At 48.4% G+C, this 19,376-nt stretch overlaps 1 protein-coding gene across 1 annotated transcript in view; it reads right to left on the bottom strand.

Moving 5' to 3' along the window:
- LOC103769761 (calsequestrin-2) overlaps positions 1-19,161 on the bottom strand; it is a 31,916-nt gene extending 12,755 nt beyond the window's left edge. The window contains exons 1-4 of the mRNA XM_008936995.1: positions 18,733-19,161; positions 5,093-5,177; positions 3,275-3,375; positions 1,160-1,271 (exon numbers count right to left, since the gene is read on the bottom strand). Of these exons, the coding sequence (XP_008935243.1) occupies positions 1,160-1,271; positions 3,275-3,375; positions 5,093-5,177; positions 18,733-19,005 (571 nt within the window). The 5' untranslated portion in view covers positions 19,006-19,161. The remainder of the gene's footprint in view (positions 1-1,159; positions 1,272-3,274; positions 3,376-5,092; positions 5,178-18,732) is intronic.
- Positions 19,162-19,376: the final 215 nt, after the last annotated feature.

Genomic DNA, 19,376 nt, shown 5'->3' with positions numbered 1-19,376 from the left:
TCCTGAAGTCAGCAGCAGGTCCAGGAGTTAAAACTCCAGCCTGTTGATAAGGGTGTTTGCAGCTGCCCTCTTGCACAAGCAGAAATTCAGCCTGGGAAATACTTGCTCCAGCATTAATTGGTGATTGCTGCCATTCCCTAAACAGTCACCAAGCGTAATTAGGCATGGCCCTCCTGCTGCAGGAGGAGCGGGAAGGAACGAGGTACATTTTTACTGCTGCTGGTGTCAGGAAGGATGCTCTCAGCCTGGTAGGAGCACTTCACAATAGGTATTTCCTACCTTTCTTCAAAACACTGATTACTGAGCAGTGTTAGGGGTGCAGCCCTGCCCCAGCTGCCCTGCAGCCCGTTCTGAGTAGGTGAGAAAGCTGAAAGGAGAGGTGGATTGGCTGTTGCAGTGCAGCAAATATGATGACACATTGCTCATTGAGGTAAAAATACCTGTCTTTTTGCTAAAGGTGAGCTTTGTGAGGGTGGGGTGCACACTGCCAGCACTGCCCAGAGAGCAGGGGGAGTGCTGGCAGAGGAAAGAGCTGGGGCTTGCTGGGGAGGGTCTCGGGTGAGAGTTTCTCAAGCCTTGTGAAAGCTGGTGGTTTTGCCTGGAATGGTCCCCAAGCTGCACATCCCTCAAGGCAAGGGACCAGCCTCTCCTTAGTTTTGGGGTTCTGCGAGGAAGAACAGGTCAGTGTCTCTGCCCTAAGGTGTCCTGCTGACTGCTGCTGTATGTTTACCAAGTTAGTATTTAATGTCTGTCCCACTCTTTCATTTTGCCTCCCTCCCTCTTTCTTTGACCTTTTGGGCTCAGTGCTCCTAAGGGGGGTGAGGGTGTAAGCTTTGCTCTGTCTAGATGCTCACTCAGTGTAACTGTAACCTCAGCTGGCTTTGGGTGAGGTAGACTCACTTTACTTCAGGAGCCCCTGGATTATTGCTCCCCTCTTTTGGCATCAGGCTCCTTGCAGAAGGGTCATTCCTGTTGGTGTAGGAGTGGCTTCATGCATAGCAACAGCAGAAACTTGCCTTCAACCCCAGCTTATCTCCCAGCAACCTTGGCACTCTCACAGCCTGCATGTACCCCTAACACCCTTAACGTGCATGCAGAAGAACAGATGCCCAGCCCCTGAGCCAGGCTTCCAGCCCTGGGAGGAACACATTCATCTTACGTTCAGAGTCTTCTCCTTTGAAGTAGCCGATGAGTTTGATTTCATCATCAATTTGGTCAAAGGCCTGAAGCTCCAGCTTGCTGTTTATGATCTCCACAGGGTCTTCTAGCAGCTGCCATGATAAATGCATTTGGTAACATAATGATTCACAGCACCAACCTATGCCTGGCAGAGGGTGTCACTACAGCTTCAGTGGGGAGAAAGCGGTCACCCAATTTCTCTGCTGCTGGAAATCCTACTTAGTGCTCTCTGCCTTGATGTCAGGCACTCAGAGATGCAGGTCACCCTCAGAGGGAGCTGTTAGTAGATTCACTGTGTAGGTTGAATCATCAAGAGGGAAGCTGAGAGAGGTCTGGGTAACCCAAATAGACGCTGAGGGACCTGCCGTGATGAGGGATACGCAGTATGGGAACTGTGGGTTCTGTAAACCATGGATATATTTGTTTTCAAGTGTCATTACCTGGAGCAGGTAATTGCAAAGAATTTGCTTTCAGATAATATTAAAGTCAACATGCTAGAGTGTGGCCAGTGTTTTGGAGCAGTGGAAAGTCTAGATGTGAATTTTCCTGACTGATCCTTTTATGCAGAATGAGTTAAGCCCATGCTTTGGCCCCAGGCATGTCACAGTGTTGATGAGGAACCTGGAAAACCTATCTGCCACTTCAGCCTGTTATTGATCCAAACTTGATATCTGTTTTTGAACCAGCTGCTATTGGTGAAAAGATTCAGTCTGATTATTTTGCCCAGCAATACTGGTGTAAATCAGGTCTAGTTTCACTAGGGGGAAAAAAAAAGAAAAGGGAAAATGCAGGCAGGCCACAGTACAGTCTGCAAAGGAGCAGAGAACCTCTGGGTTTGTTTCACCAGGAGATCAGGCTGCCGAGGCACCACAGATGTATTGGGTTTTATTTCTCTGCTTTGCTGGGTATTTTCCCTCTTGAGTGGAAAGCAGCCAAGCAGAAATCCTTGCTCTCTTCCTTTGTTCACAGAACATGATTTTTTCAGTGGCACACCACAAAGCACAGCAAGTAAAACCTCACAAAGTGCTTCATGCTGCACCCCTTGCAAGTAACACTCTGGCACGAGGCTGTGCCTCTGCCGTGCCCACAGCAGCACATGCAGCTCCCTTTTGCCATAGTGGCCTGAGCCATGGGACCCAGGGTTTCCACCACTTCCATGGTCACAGCCCTACCTGTAGCTTTCCTTGGTAGGGCAGATGCCCTTTACTGGCTCTGAAGCCACTTGCCACATGTTTTGGCCACAGTACCTGATGCATGCAGCCACAGACATTGATGTAGGATAGCTGAGGTCCTAGGGAGCTGTTTCCCTTCCCTGGCCATGCCTCACCTCACCAGCACTCCTGCATTGCAGGTGACCATTTAGGCAACCTACCACCCTGGGAACAAACCCTACCAGCTCCACTCCTCACCTTACCTCCCTTACCAGCACAAGAAGGAGAAGTGCAACACGCTGACGAGGGATTCAGCATCCCTTGTGCACACAGGCACAGAAGTGAGTGCACAGTTGTGCCCATGCACAAAATGACTCAAGGGCACTAAGTCCTAGGACCTTGATCTTCTCCAACTCATGGTAGGGCAATTCAGTTAAGCTCATTGAAGAGGCAGGAGTACACCACGTTTTTTGTGCACTTGTGTATAGAAATGGGCAAGTAGTTTGCAGCATGTACTTTTTTGAGTTAACTGAGCTCTTTTTAGGTGCTCTATGAGAATGCTACTTCTCAGACTGTTGTTTGGGTTTTGTTTTTTACAAGTTTTTGCAAATGGCCAGGTGTTTGCACACCAGCTTGCTAACTGAGGTGGGTGACTAGCAGTAAGTTGTGTGGAATTGTTGCTTGCTTCCAATCAAATACTCCATGAAAAGGACAGAGAGCAGAATGTTTCAGATATAGTGGTTGCTGACATATAAAGGCACCAGGTTTTCTGGGAACTGATGGTCAGACAAGTATTTGGGAAGCTGGCAAATGTAATCTCTACCAGTATGTAGCAAACAGGGATGGCATTTCAAATAAAGATAAACCCATGTGTTTTAGCAAAGTGGGTATCTGCAAGTTCTTCTCTGTGAGGCTTATCTAGCTCAGAGCTTATCTGTGCTTACATCCAAGAGGAATTCCACCAAGACATCCGTGGCCAGTTCCCCATCAAATTCAATCAACCTCTCCTCCTTAAAGACATAGAGACTTCCCTCTTCAATCAAGCCTGAAAGGAGAAGACAGAAAACATAACACGGTCAACACCTCACTAAAAGCATTTTTACTACAGAGTATCTTGCTTGTTATTCTAGCAATGCTTCCTGGGAAAACACATTTGCCAATTTGTTGAGTTACTCCAGTTAGTAAGAACCTGAGCAATCTCCTGATTGATGTTTCATGACATGAGGGACAGACCTCAGCCAGAACTTGTGCTAGCTTCTTCCCAAATGCTGAATTTTTTGTTCAGGTCATAGTTTGGCCTCAGCTGGAAAAATCCTGTACCAGGAGCTTGTTTTAGCTTGGCTATCTCTCTTGCAGTAAATAGCACTGGGCTCTGACTGACACCCCAAGTTTTAACAGCTTGTCACTAGATAGAAAGTGGATTTTGAGGCAGGTTGTGCTCTCTGCCCAAAGAAGGCTGAACTATGAGAACACAAACAGTGATCTGAAAGGCAAAGCAGGATTGAAACTCTTTGAGGCTTTCCAAAGGTTTAGGAACCTATGGTAGAGATGCTGCAGAGGGCAAGCTGGCAGATTTGAATGGTTATAACACTGGACTGAGGATTGAGTGCCACAGCATCTCAGTGAAGGCTCCAAAATCAGCAACATTGAGCTGCATGCTGGCAGGGTATCATGGGCCAGAGTGGTTGGTAGCTTGTTCCTTCTTGGAGAGGCAAAAACTCAGCTTTAGTGTAGCTTCCACCAGCACATAGAGACTAATTTAGAAAAGAAAACTAGTCTGTTATACAGTCCAGTATGCTTAAACAGTTTCTGACCTTAAGCCTAGTCTTAAATTCCTGTGCTGTTGTATTTCTGTGCCACAGCATTTCCATGTTGCTTTGTGGGCTAAAATACAAAGGGATTTCCAGCCCCTGGAAGACAGACATTTCCAGGGGTGGGCAATGCAGCAACCTTTCACTTTGTGTCCTGGTTTGGGATAGAACAATACCCCACTGGTAAATTTTAGGGTCACTTATTTTGTCCACTCCTCCCTGCAGGTGTGGCTTTATTTTCTGCCCCCCTCTGTGTGGTACACAAGCTTTAGCAGTGACCTTGGTCTGCACACCAATCCCTGGCAGTAACTAAACATGGAATGTTATCACTGCTAGAAGCAGACAGTCTGTGAAAATGTGCTGCTAACTTCAGAAAGTGCAGTTAATTAGAAGGGCTTTAGCTGAAAAGTAAAATCATTGAACAGAACCAGCTCTGTTCTGCCCCAAACCAGGACATTTTTGCAGGTTTCCTCTTCTGCTCTAGGGAGCAACTCAGAAGGGCTGAAAACCATTGCAAGGCTGTGGCTCTCCCATGAGAGGTCAGGAGTCATCCTGCCATGGGGCTGGTGACATTTGGGGACCTATGTGATTTCCCTGCAGGTTTTGATTCTGTGCTGCTGTGTCAGACACTTCTACCCTGTCATTGTTATGGCATGATTTGGTTTTCTTTTTCAATGTTTTGGTTTTGTTTTGGCTTTTCCCCTCTCTTCCAGGAAGCTTTTTGCTAGGAGGGTCTTGGCTTGTCCTTCTCATCCTTTGTCTCCCTGCCCCCTCCACTCCACCCAGACTTGATCCTGCCTATGTTGGGGTGAGCAGGTGGTCAGTGTGCAATTGCCACCACCACCTTCCCATCCTGGTGACAAGGATTTGGCCTTGGTCTATGGGGCTGGCTGTTGAGCATGACACCACTCTTTTTCCAAGCTATTCCACAGATATCAGACATGGACTCACCTAACTTTTTAGCAAGTTTGGCATCCTTCTTGGAGTCCACCATCCCAAAGCCGATGCTTTTGGGCTCCAGGACCTGAGCTGCCAGCTGTTGGAGAAACCAGAGAGCCCAATGTTAATGGCATTTACCTCACAGTGTAGCTAGAAGGCATCGTGCCCTGCTAGCATGGCCCATATTCTGCTTTCGAACAGCACCAGTGTTTGGGATGCATCACATGCTGCCTCCTTGCTGAGATAATGCTGCCCAGAGGTCACACGGCTTGGGTTCCTTCCCACTGTGCCACAGTACTGAGTTTGCTGGTGATACCATGTGCTGTCAACTGCTGTTTGACACTCAGGCATCAGGAGAGCACTCCTGACTAAATCAAGGACATGAAAGCAGTGGGCATAGCTGGGAGAAGGACCAGTGCCATGGAAATAAACCAAAAACTGTCTCCTCCATTGTGCCTCGGTGGCCTCCTAGGGGGAAGGTGACATGTGCACACCATGGACATTTTAACCCTGGAAGTGCTTGGTTTCAGGCAGCAGTGGCTGCAGACTGGAGGGGACTCAAGGCACTGCAGCATCATGTTTCCTTCACACATGTGATGGGGTGGCCAAGGCAGGCTCCCAGCAAAATAAAGCTGAGAAACTTCTGGCTTTGCAAAAGTGGCTCCTTCTCCTGTCATGTCTCCAGTCCAGGCTTCAGTCACATCCCAGTTCCTGCTCCCCCTTTTTCCTAAATAATCCTAATCCCAGCCAAACTTGATTTGCCTCCTTACAGCTTCTCAAAACCACTGCCCCTCGTTCTAACCATTTTTGATGAAGGGGCCTCTTGAAGATATCAAATTCCTGCCTGTCTTGTGAAAATAGATATGTGAGGAAAGGAGAGACGCTCTGCAAGTGCCCCATGATGGGAGCGACCCTGGGTGAGACCCTGTGAATTCCAGATGGGTTCCATAGAGATGTGGTGACCCTGAGACTTGAGCCCACTTACACCAGATGACTGACTTAGCCCCACCACAAGCACACCAGAGACCCTACAAGCCGGTAATGATGCTCTGAGACCACCAAGCAGCTGTGAGAGCCCCCTCCTCCTCCTCCTCCTCCCTTCCAATCCACAAATGCCTTTGATGCGGATGGTCTTCTTGCTGTCACCCCTCCCAACCCTGCCGGATGGTGGGGGATGATGGGGATGAGGAGTTGGGGGCCTCTGGGACATGAATGTCCCTATTAGGGCACAGCTGCCTGTGCTCAGTGGCGGGAGGCTGGAAGGGGGCAGAAGAAAAGCTGCGGCCAGAGAGATGGTGGGCTGATTTATGAGGAACACCCTCCCCCAGGACAAATTTTGGCACCCTCCCTCAGCCTCAAAGCCAGTTTGAATGTCACCCGGTAGCTCTGCCCCCATGGCCATGTGGCCCCTTGGCTCCCTGCTATAAATAGCCTCCGCCTGTGCCCAGCCACTGCAAGAGCCAGCGGTGATTAAAGGCATCGGGGAGCAAAAGCCCCAGGGCAGCTCCCTCACCTGCACACCAGGGCATCGTGGGGGCAGCCAACTCCCCATGCTGGCAGCACCCAGCCCACCCTTGAAAGCCACAGTGACAGTGGCCACCCCAGCAAACAGGGCTCAGGGACCTTGCCTGGGCAAAGGGGAGCAATGGGGAACGTTGTTGTCCCCATCTCCCTTCATCCAAACATGCATCCTCAGCCCTGTCCTGAAGCCCTCCAGAGGGACACGCTTTCTACCAACCACCACAGCATTACTGCAGCCCTGATCCCCTTGTGGCTGCCTGGCCTCTGGTGTTCAGGGGAAAAACCACAAAAGGGGTGCTTGGGTTTTGCAGGAAAGAGGTGGTCTCGCTGCTCTTTCCTTGCCCTCTGCCAGTGCTTTGAAATCAAGGTGAGACTGCACGTTCAAGGCTTATGCTTACAATGAACACTGGCTCAATAGGGCAGAGCACTGCTCTGTGTTTGCACATCCATTGATAAGGCCTCTGAGCACTGGTCTGACCAGGCTGGCATCCCATCTCCTCGCTCAGGCACCTGAGAGCAGCTGGTACCAAGTAATGCAGGGAGAGATGGACACCTCTGTGAGGTCTCCAGACACCTGCAGGCAAACAGCGATGAGAGAAGCTGTTTTCAGTTCCCTGGGGGTCTGCCTTTACTGGACAGAGACATGGAGTCTGTAAGATCATCAACTTTCAGGGATGTTGCCAGCATGTCCCCACTTACTGCCAGTTTTATAGACCAGCAAGTTTCTTAGAGTCAATGCACTGTGACCAGAGGCCGCACACAGAAAGCCCCAGGGGAGAAGACTGTTCAGCTGTGTTCTGTTCAGTTCACACCTGATCTAGCTACTTACTTGCAGCTTTGTTAGCCATGTGCCCAACTCAGTTTAAATCCAATCGTTCTTGACCCCTGAACACAGGAGACGTAAGGGTTTCTTGGAGGTGTTTGAAGAAGCTCAGAAATGTGTAGAAAAACTGCAACAGCTGCTACAGAGAAGTGGCTGGACGTGAGCAGGGGTGTTTGTGGGAGAGGAGCAATGGATGTCAGTGTGCAGTGTATGCAGGGCAGCCCTCGGGAGGAGTGTGGGTGCAGCTCTGTAGCTGTGAGTGTGGGCGCTTGCTGGGAAAGGGCACGTGTCTCAGGAAGACGTGGGTGATGGGATGAAAGCCTCTTTGTGTGAGACTGTGGGAGTGTGCACTTTAGTAGGGCTGGGGAGGCAAAAAAGGTCACAGTGCTGCTGGAGGTGTGCCTGCTGGTGTGGCACGGCTGGAGTGACTGTGTCCAGCAGGGCTGTCTCTTGGAGGTGTATGGTATGGGTATCCGTGTTTGGAGATGTTCTTCTGAGGAGGCTCAACTCAAGAGAAGATGTACAGCAGTGTGTGTATATAGAAGAATGTGTGTGTACAGCATGTACCTTTGGGGATGGAGCTAAGGGAGCAGCCCTTAGCTAAGCCCAGCTCCTTCACTGGGACTTTCAAGCTAATGAGATAATGAGGTGAGTGGTAGAACCTGTGCCCATCCATAGAGCACTGAGGTCTTGCACCAGGGAAATCCTTACGCCACATGAAGCTCTCAGGAGCTCTTTCCACTGTGGCAGTATCTGGAGGCAGAAGACCTTTGCAGGCTGGCAGTACCTGTGGTGGCTTTTTCAAGTGCAAGGGGACGGACATTGCTCCTGCCTTTGCTTTCTCTGCTTTCCACTGCAGCAGGTGAGTCTGGCCACTGCTTAGGTGAGGGCATATTCCCACACCTATATTTGAACCCCATAAGGCAGCAAAATACAGAATATGCCAGAGGCACAGCAGCTTGGCTAGTTGCCCCCTGCTCATTACAGTATCAAGCATTTATATATCCCCTTACAGTATTTTCTGATTCCATAATGCTAGTGGGATTTGAATGCAGATAATGTTTCTAATCTTGACAATCCTCTTGGCTCAGGACCTTGAGACAGAGGCAGCTGTAATGTAAGAACACAGCCCCTCCTCCTCCTCCCTTTAAATTCAGATCGCTTGAAGTCTTGGCCAGCCAGAGCCCTTGCCTTTGTGTCAGCCTCTATAGGAAGGAATTCAGCTTCAACAGCTGCATGGGGAGATGGAGAGGAGAAAGTGCCCTGGGAGAACTGCACCTAACTGGTCATGCAGTCCACGAGGTCTAGCAGGAGCCTTAGGCAGGCAGAGCTGGCTGAGAGCGTGAGCAAAGATCCTGTGTCTTGTAAACTCGTATCCTATGCACATTTTGCAGCCTTCTTCTCATGTTCATGAAGCCTTTGCAACACACACTTTCTAGCCACAGGATCGCAAGCTGCGTCCTGTGCAGCCTTGGGAAAAGGAGCTGTGAGTCTGGGAGCACTCCTGCTTTCTCCCACTTCCCTCAAGTAATAGTCATGTTTGAATTTGGGTGTGATGGAGTGCAGGGTCCTCAGCGATGTGTGAGAGATGCCAGCTCACAGTGAAGCCTGAGTACCACCACGTAAGCAAGCACCACCTCTTCTTGAATGTTATGAACATTTACAGGCAATATGAATAATGGGGATGGAAAGAAACAACTCCCTGCCAGAACATCTCAGCTTCACACCCACTATACCTATCTGAACATAGGTGTGATGCTGGGAAGCTTCTGAGAGACTTAACCATTCTGAAATCCGAGGTTATAGAGCAGCAGAAGTGCCACCACTGTGTGTCCATGCTCCTATTCCAGTTGCAGACACCACTGACTGTGCCAAACCTCGCATTTGATGTTAGTTTTGCTGCTAAATGGCAGACAAAATCCAGCAGAGAAGGGTACAAATGGCAGTGGAGGGGTGGGCTGGGTGTCTCGGCATGGTCAGTTTTCATTGTGGAGTGACGTTATGGATTTCTGGCCTGCATTTTCTTCCCACTTCTCTAGCACCTGCCTGGAGCTCCCACAGACAGGAAGGCTCATCTTCCCCAGCTGCCCAGGCTGAGAGGCAGGGCGCTGGGGATATTTGGGTCTCTGTGAGAGCCATCATGAGTAAGCTTCTCTTAAGCATGGGGAGCTTTCTGCTTCCCTAATTGGCAGTGGTGGAAGAGCAAAACTCAAGCAATGCAAGGAGAGCAACAGGAGGTGATTTGTCCCTCCACTTCTTTGTCTCCTACTCTCTTTAAAGCTGCAGTTTATCTTCATGCTCAGAACCTGGTTGGATGTGACAATGGTTATTTTATATCCCCAAAAATGTAGGGTTTATTTTCAGAAACAGCAGGAGAAGGTGGAAAAAGTCTTGGGTATTTCTCCAAAAGCTTTGAATCCTTATGCAGGACTCAAGTCTTCACACTACAATTGGCTTCTCTGTTGTCTGAGCTGGTGAGCAATTTGTTGGAGAGCAGAGAAGGTTAGCTCCCCTTCCTAATGCTGTACTGTCTTCTCTAGTATACCCTTGCACACCCCACTAGTAACATTGCATGTTCTTGCATAATTCAGGCTGGTGAATTAGGGGTCCTGAAGTGCCATGGTGATCAAAAAGAAGGGGCAGAAGCCTGCTGAGCAGGCCACTAGAGAAGCCACCCTGCTGGCAGTGGGGACCTGGGAAGAGCATGTTGGTCCCACCTCCCTGCCCTTTTCCACCACCTGAGCTGCCTGGAGAGGCTGTTTACTACTCAACCTGCCCTCTCAGGGGGTTGTTGCTCCTCTGACTAGAAGGCAAGTCCCCAAATATGGAACAACCAAAGGTCACTTGCACAGGTAAGGCTCCAAGAAATGTGCCCCGAGGCTTTCGTTGCTGTGCAGCCACTCAGGCCAGTCAGACGTGCTCTTTGGCTGCCCCCTTAAAGGGCTGGCATATTTAGGGCTGTATTTTTATCTGCACCAGGCATCCCTAATTTTAGCGAGCTGTAAGCCAAAGTGCAGCCCCCTCAGCCAGGAGCTGACCAAGGCCAGCGCCTGTGCCACCAAGCAGCCCCAGGTGCAGGGGCCACCTGCCAGTGCTCCTGGCCAGTGCTCCCTGGTGCTGTGTCATGGGTGTTTTGCCAACTCAGGCAGGCAGCCTTGAGCATGGGTGCCTGCATCTGCTGAGCCAGGTGGTGGGGACTGGGATGGTGCCCAGGGACACCCTGCAAAGCTCTCCTGCACAAAACAGAGACCAGAGGTATTGTCTGGGGGCTGTCCTTGATAAAATGAGGCCATCACTGCCTTCTTGTGTTTCTGGCATCAGAGAGGCTGTTATGAAACCAAAGGGTGGATATAACATAAAGCCTGTGCAGGCATAAGCTGGCTTCTTTTAGTAGGTGCTGGAGGAGGGAAGCATGCTTGATATTCAGCCTCTTCATCTCTGCAGACCATCGCCCATGTCATTGATACGCCTCCAGCTCCCAGGAACAAGCCAGATTTCTTGAGTTTCTCACTGAGTGGGAGTGAACCAGTGCCTCTGAAACACCAGAAGGTCCAGGATGCAGCAGGTGGGAGGCAGGAGCAGTGTGGGAAGGATCAGAAAGGGTGGGGAGGGGGTCTGGAGGAGTGGAGAGGTCCTTGAGACAAGAAAGGCCTTTTACCCACGGAATGAACAGAGGGAAATAAGAACTGAGGAAAACTTTAAAAATACACAGCCCCCTCTGCGCAGGTTTGAAGGTGTCAAAGCTCTTCTAGCTAACAGCGTTCCACCTCCTGCCAGGGCCAGAGAGGGTTCCTGGAAAAAGGACATATCATGTGCAGCAGCTGGCCCTTGCCAAAGCTGTGCCAGGGAGCAGGCAAGAATGAGCTCCCTCAGCACACCCAGGAGGGAGCACTGGCCGTCCCGGGGTACCGGGGAGGGGAGGAGCCAGCGCCTGCTCTGCGGCCCCTCGGGAACAGAGTTCTTCACCATCACTGCTTGCTCTATTTCCTCAGGCAAGGTTTTATCTCACGTATGTAGGTAAATCCCAATGTGCAAAGGAAAAAGAAATTGAGAGTTTGGACCTTGCTAAGTCACTTTTTGTCACAGGCCATGGATTCCTTGCCTGGGTGCCTGTTAATTAGGGACAGAGGCTGCAGAAGGACATGTTTGGTCATCAAATCCAGGGCCATGTCATTCAGTCTCTGTCACAACATGGTCAATGTCCATTTAAAACTCATTGGGCTGTTCTCCCCTTGATGTCTTCCTCCTCTGGTGATTAGGGACTTCCTAGTTTTCAGACTTGGTTTATTCATAGCCCATTTGTCCTTAGGGTTTGTACTTAAATAGTTCTTCTCTCTCTTGGGTGTTTAAAGAGAATTATCGTACCCCCTTTCCATTCTCCCCACAAATGAAGCTCAGGCATGAAGGAAGGGCAGTCACAGGCTTTGATTAACGTGGTTTTAGATGAAGGGCAGTGGCAGACTAAGCTCTGGAGTAAGGTCATGGTGAGCAAGCACAGCATGGTCCACCATACCCAGGTCTGCTTCACAGAGCAACAGCTGCCCCAGCCCGTGGGCAGACTCCTGAGAAATGTCAAGGTCTGGGGTGGAGAACATGAAATGATATCTATAAACACCACACAAGTCCATTGAGTAGGTGTGAGCTCAAACTGGTCCTTTTGAGGCCCTGCACTCAGAACAGGACAAAACCACCTCATTATGCAAGAATGGTTCCCTGCCTCATGGGAATCAGCCTGGTAGGGAGGCCCTGGGACCCCTTGCTGGCACGTTTTGGGGAAGCTGACTAGTGTGGCCGGATGTCCAAGACCTAAGAGAATGGACTTTTCAATGCTTTTCCTCAGCTACATTTCTGAAGGGAGGAGTGACACTGAATAAATCTCTGTGCAGCTTAAGGTCTTGCGTGGCATCTACAGAGGTTGCCTGCAACAGCTGGACAGTGAGAAGAGCTCCTTGCTTCAGAGCCAAGAAAGCCTGCAAAGCCTAAGCAGACTTGGCCTTGCATGGTGTCAGCAAGCAAACCCAAGCTCACAGAGGTCTGCCACGTCTCCAGGTGAGATCTGCATAAAAGTTAGGTCTCTGGATGAAACCAGTTTGGTTTTCTTTAGGTCCTAGGAGCACAGCTGGTCTCTGCTCTGAGAACTGCTGGCAGTACCCCTCTCTCCAGGCATACTTCAGCAGCTGAGAAGGGTGCCTTTCAGAGAGCAGTATGGCACTGCACATGGGGTTTTAAGCTAGGTGCTGCTCATGCAGCCAGCCCAACCTCATTGCTGGGAACAGAGGGAATTCAAAGAAACTGGTTAATAACAGGTGAAGCAGCCTTGGAAATTGTTTCTGCTACTACTATACAGAAAGACCAAACCACAGACTTGTCCCTGGATGTCACTGTGCCCATCTGTGAAACAGGGAGCTCTCTGCAACTTCTTTTAGGGACTGGCATGTCAGTGAGTGAAATCCTCCTAGGTGCTGCTGCCAAAAAATCAGTACTCTACTAGCTGTGGATGAAGTGAGACCTACTTAGATGGTCTCAAAGGGCAAACAAATCAGTGCACACTTTTTCCTTTCCTTTCCCTTCCTACCTCATTTTTGCATTAACTTATCCATAGCAGAAGCCACTGCTTTCATAGGCATGGAGACCAAACCACCTCTTTTATTGCAGGTATGTACAAGGCACTTGCACAGTAGGCTGCTGCACGTACCTCTCTAGCCAGGTGTGCCTTGTCTCTCACCTTGGGGACTTGTTCTGTAGGACACACAGACCTGACAGTTTCTGTGACACTCAGTGAACACGTCTTGTATGTCTACCCAGCCCAGGAAATCGTGTTGAGGCACTGTCTCATGAGCCTGCCCATTTTTTAAAAAAAAAGACTGAAATCTGAGTCTGTGAAAACAAACAGAAAAGGGCACTTAAAGAAAGGGCTTGGTTTTGTATATTTATATTTATTTAATTTATACTCTACCTATAGATGGGATAAACTAGGATCTCATCTCCTGGGTCCTATGAAGTTCTGGGATAAATTATACAGGCCTAAACTTACAAATCCTTTTTCTGTCTTGTGTCAGAAGCAGTAATGGACTTTTTGCTATTACATGGCTTTGAACTCTCATGTGAACATCTGCTCTAAAGACATTTCAAGACCATGTGAGTGGAACTACCCCAAAACCATCTGATCTTGCACCAGTTTTTCCATCCTGAGCTGGAAGCAGTAGTAGTTTCAACACTTGAAAATAAATCCTTGCTCTCAAGTGAACTGGGAGGTAGACCTCACACCCAGGCTAAACCTCACCTTGTACTGGATTCAAAATCCATCTTTCCTTCTCACACCACTGCTGGCTGTAGTTGGGCACCGGGAGGATCTCGTGCAATGTAATCTCATGGGTTTCTATTCCCAGGTTCACAGGGGAAATGTTCACTTGTGTTACAGAATTGGCCAAATATATTAAGGAGTTTCACTTTGTCCTGCCATTTATTTATTAGAGGCCAGGCTGATCCTAGACCTCAGCTGCAAAGGGAAGTATCACATCCCTCTTCTCTTACCTCTAATCAGACAGGTTTGAGTTAGGGCGGTTGTCCATTAATTTTCAGCTCAGGGGCAATGTTGCATTGAAGGGCTTAAAATATCTGGGCTTGACAACCCTTTTTTAAAGGATATTACACATGCACACAGACAACAAGGGAAGAATGACAGGGGAGCTAGGACTGAGCAAGTTTCAGCAGGGGAGAGGGTCATGGAGTCAATGGTCTGCGTTGCAGGCAGCCTGCTGTGGTAGTGAGAGCCTCGGTTGCCGGAGAGAGCTTCTCAAGTGTGGAAGGAAAGCCCCCAGTGCTCATTACTCTTGCTACATGGTTCCTAGAGACAAGTGCAGGCCCACTGGAAATAAAAACTATCCCAATATTTAGGAGATTCAGAGATGAGAGGGAAGAAGGTCTGAGAAGAGCTGGTATGAGACAGAGTGAAATATGGTAGGGGAGCTATAAAGAAAAAAAGCAGAATAGATATTTCTCAGCTTCACTGTTTTGGTCTTTTCCTCTTTTGGCCCTTCTTCATAAAAGCTGAGACCTTTTAGGACAAGTAGCTTCTTTTCATACTTGCCTGTTAAATAACTACTGTGACGCTTTGTGCCTGGCTGTGTCCCCTGTTTCACCACTGTGCTCACCTTGTGGGGCATGCAGGGCTTTTACAAACTTTGACACCGAGTAAGAATAGCTACTGTTAGCTCCAGGACTGCCTGATTCAACCTCTGCATTGCCCTGTACAGAGGCTTTTCCTCACTTGAGCTACAGGTGCTTTTCAGTACTCAGTGGTGCAAAGTGGAGTCATTGGAGAAAGGCAAATGGAGGAGAGCCCTTGAACCTGAGCAGTGAAACCACTTGTGCTTCTGCTGCCTCTGCCCTGGGTTGTCACCTTTCCCAACTCTTTTCCACACTAGCCAGAATGCAGTAGGTAGCTGCATCTCCAGTCATTGCTTTGGCTGTTTTCCTGACAGACTAACCCAACAGATCCCATCTTTCCCACTTTGACCTTAGGGGCTGCCACTGCCATCCTTGGACCTGTTGTCATGCACAAAGAATGGTCCAAAGAAGCTGCTGTTGCTCCCAGGGGGGCTTGGTTGTCCCCAGACCCTGTCAAGTATCACCAAGTAGCACTCAGCAGTCTAGGTGGCAGGAGCTGTAATGGATGCTTCATGATGGGCTTCAACTTCATTCCATTTCTAAACTGGAAGGAAACCCTGGGCTGCAGGGAATCTGGTCACAGTCCCAAGCACACCTGGCTGAGGAGGGCTGAAGACCCTGTGTGCTGTCCCACTGTAATATCAGCCTAATGATGACATCCCTTTCCTGGTGATAGCCAAGGTGCTTTGGCAGTGTCAGCCAGTCCTGCATGCTGGGCTTTTGTCCTAGGAAGGAAATTTTTCCTATCATGTAACTTTCTCCTCAGTGTGCTGTCTGTAGTTGTGGTTAGGTAAAGTCCTTAAGTATGTGCTTAACTTTACTCATGTGTTGCCAGGTTTTCAGATTGTTTTCCTAATGATAGGAGATTCATGTGATTGTATTCTTTCTCTCCCTCCAGGTCTCTCTGTCAGCTGTCTCCCCTAATAGTTTTTCTAGCTGTTGGCCCTTTTCAGCCAAGTTTTCCAGAGGCAGGGATCTCAGTATAATAAAGTTATTAGAAGATTTGTGAAGAACAAGAACTTGAAAGGGAAGAGCCCGAACTGCTCTGAAAGAAGGAAATGTCACCACATGAGCTCCACCCCTGTTAGACACCAGAGCACCCAGGAAAGGGAATGAGTCATGGGCTCCTCACTCATGGGAGAAGTCCCAGTCAGACCTTGTTGCTGACCACGAGCTACATATTTCAAGGAAACCATGCTTGTGATCAAGGAACAATATATTTCTAGGAGGAGTGTTTGTCTACACCCATCTTGCCCTGTTTGGGTGCTTTGTAGCTGTGGATTTTTTCCATGCTGAAGCCTAAGCTGGTGGCTGAATCTGGAGTCAAGAAGGAACTGTTTGCCACTGCTGGGATTTTCACTTGCTTCAGCAACATGCCATACCATCTACTAGCTGGGCACATCTGGGAGTTTCTCCTAGCAAATTTGCAGGAATCCAGGCATTGCATCTCTCTTGGTCTTTTTATCATGTCTAATATATTTCTTCAGGTCTTTGGAATTATACATTTCCTGTAAGGTACATGTGGGAAAACAGAAAGTTTTTTTTTTTGTGTGTGTGGACTATTTGTTTTTTTTCTGGACTTAACATCCATTAAGCCCATTCCCTCCCATGTGCATACACAATCATGTTCATGAGCAGTAGGATAAAACAACCCTTAACCACGCAGCTCAGATCTTTGCTCAGCTCCACACCTGCCTGTGTTTTGGATAAAATCTCCATATTATTCCAAATGATGGACACCAGTGCCATTTTATTGATGGAAGGCTAACGACATGACGTTTCCCAGGCTGTGGAAGCAACATATCTTGTTGTAAATCAGTAGGTAAATTCTCAGCACAATAATATGGAAGAACATGAGATGTTCCAGAAAGGCATCTTACCACAGGCAGTACTCTTTGCTGGGATCCCCCAAACTGGCCTGCAGGGAATGCTAAGGGCTGGAGTGTTTGCCTCTTAGATACCTTATTTCAGGCATAAAGGACCTTCAGAACTCAGAGCCCTGAACCCTCTCCTGAAATTAGATACATAAATCCTTCCTGAGTGAACTTTTCCCAGGTTTGGCTGGAAGGAGAGGCCCTGTCCCTTCTCCTGTGCCTACCCAGCAGCTCACTACTCTACTTGCTCAAATTACAGGAGAGCTGGATTCAGCTGCTGACTGCCTCCAGAGAGGTCATCTCCCTGGTGAACAGCTCCACACCTCAGCCACAGAGCCACTGCAGACACTTCTTTCCCTCTCCTAGTGAACATGCAGTGAAGTCCCACAGCTGGATGAGCTCTGATAGGGGAGATTGTGCATCCATGGCACACCACATTATGGTTTGAGGTGAGGGAGTGAAACCAGTCAGAAGAGGGAGCAGATTACAACCTGGCTTGCCTGCTCTTTTCACCAGTGCTCCCATGCTTGGCTTAGTACAGAAACTGGGATCGCTAGCACCTTGCTGGGCTGTGCCCTGTGCAGGATAAGACACATCCTATCTTCTCTGTTGCCTTCTGAGATCCTCTCCCTATCTGATTCCCTCAGGTGACAGAATGCTGCTGCTTCAGTTCCCAGTCCCGGGGAAGGGGGGTGGGACTGTGAAACTTTGAGACACTCACTGAATCAGCATTGCAGCTGCTTGGGAAAGTTTGAGGTCAAAGCCACAAGGGGCATTAGCTGTGTGGCACAGTTTGCCAGTAGCTGAGTGTTAGTGGACTGGAGCACTACAATTATATGAAGTCTGCTGCAGATCTAATCTTCAATCTCTTGCCCAAGGTCACATAAGAAGTCCACGGCAGAGAGGCAATTAGAAACCAAATCACCAGAGTCCTAAGCTAATGTACTCACTGCTGAATCAAACTCTGCAAAGTAAAAGCTTTAAGCCAGATTGTGTTGTAGCCATCCCACCCTTGATGTGGCTGATTGTTAACATGGGTATTGGTGCCATAGGGACTAAAACTGATACCACCCAACAAATACCTGCTTCTGTCAGATTTCTATAAATACATATTTATCAGCCCCTTGCCATCTAATGAGAACGAAATAGCTATCCTATTAAATAACAATGCAATTTTACTACCAACCACAAACAACCATTTCAACTGGAGTTTCAGCACGAGTTTTTCTTTTCTTTGTTACGTCTTGTTTTATTGCTCACCTGGAGCAGGTAACTGTTTCCTGACAAGTGAATGAAATCTGGTTAATTTTGGAATCTTTCTTGTTGTCAGGTTTTCTGAGGAGCAAGAACTTGACATTCGACTTTTTCAGGTCCTAGCCCTCAGCAAATGTATTTTCTAATTCATATTTGCAATGCTCCTAGGGGTGCAATGCATTTTCTCTCTGAATCTGATAATAAAACTCATGTGTTTCTTTGGCAATTCTCACTATTTTTTCCAAATGTGTCTTATAGTTAGGGGCTTATAAGTAATCCCTCTTGGTAGGAAACAAGAACCCCACAATCCAGGCTTGCAGCTGTATAGTTCCCTAGATTAAAAGAAAGAATTCTATGAATCTACTTCATAATTTTTATCCAGATTTATTTTACTGAGGATTAATTAGTCATTCTTTCATGAATTTCACTTCTTTCATAGTCAAAGAATTAACGACGTTTTTTTCCCAGTATGGCAATGAGTAGTTGCACTAACAAACAACTACAGATTGATTCCAAGCAGGCAACCAAGTGTCAGAAAAAAAGCAAAAAGGGATTTAATGCTGCACCAATGGGGAGCTTTTGAGATGGGGAGCTACCATCTCCCATTTGCAACACAGTTTGGTAAGGCTTCTTGGTTGAAGCCTTACAAGAGGGATACTGGCTTGCACAGAATGAGAAGGGATTTCAAAATTTCAAGCTAAGGACTCAGGTTTGTGTTGAGATTTGGTAAAGCTCAGCTGAGCTGAGTTCACTTTGCTGAGATTTGCAACGTTACTCGCTATTGCCTGGATTTCTAACACACAATCCAGAAAGATCATTTACCATAAGACAACTCAGAAGAGCCCAGAAGAGGCTTTTCCCCCAGCTTCACAGAACGCAGGGGCTAATTCACATCCAGGTGAACAAATCTAAACTTTAGGGTGCTCAGCTCCCCTCCCCGCCCAAGACCCTTTGACTTTCCAAACGGTGCTGTGGTACTGACCCCGACTGAGATGTGCCGTGGTGCTTACCTCCAGGACCATCTCTGTCATCTGGAACTGCTTCTGGGAGACCTTGTCAGAGCCCACAGGCTCATGGAAGAGCAGGCAGAGCATGTCATACTTCTTCAAGGCCTGCTTGTAGTTCTTCTCATTCAGGTTGATCACTCGGTCTTTCCCATCGTAAGTGGGGAAATTTAGCCCCTCTTCTGCTTTGCAGCAGAAAAGCAGGTAAAAACCTGCAAGAATCCAGAAAGTCACCTTCATAAGGGAGCCCTTGGAGTGCAGCAGAGGGCAGGTAAACATCCCTCTCCTTCTTAATTTTGGAAAAGAGGGAGACCAAAGGCTCCAGGTGAAGTTCAAAGCAAGTTTCTCTTTTCTGCTGCCTTCCTAGTGACCAGACCAAACGCTGCAAGGCTGGTGGGGAGCAGCAAACGTTGCTGTCCCGGGCTCACAACAAAGAGACAGACAGGAGAAGCTGTCAGGCCAAGCCCTGGATACCTTACATAGCTGTGTCCAGCTCCCGTGTCATTAGGAACTCCATTTTTAGGAAGCAGTTGTTTCAGGCTAAAAATAAACCCTGCAATGAATAAAAAGGACAGATATGACACCATTGAGGGACTTGCTGGCACTCTGCATCATCTGAGAGAGAGGGAGCAAGCAAGAGGGAGGGCGTG

The sequence above is a fragment of the Merops nubicus genome, unplaced genomic scaffold (assembly GCF_000691845.1).
Source record: "Merops nubicus isolate BGI_N331 unplaced genomic scaffold, ASM69184v1 scaffold11283, whole genome shotgun sequence".
In the NCBI taxonomy this organism is placed as follows: domain Eukaryota; kingdom Metazoa; phylum Chordata; class Aves; order Coraciiformes; family Meropidae; genus Merops; species Merops nubicus.
This window is presented reverse-complemented; position numbering and strand designations above follow the sequence as displayed.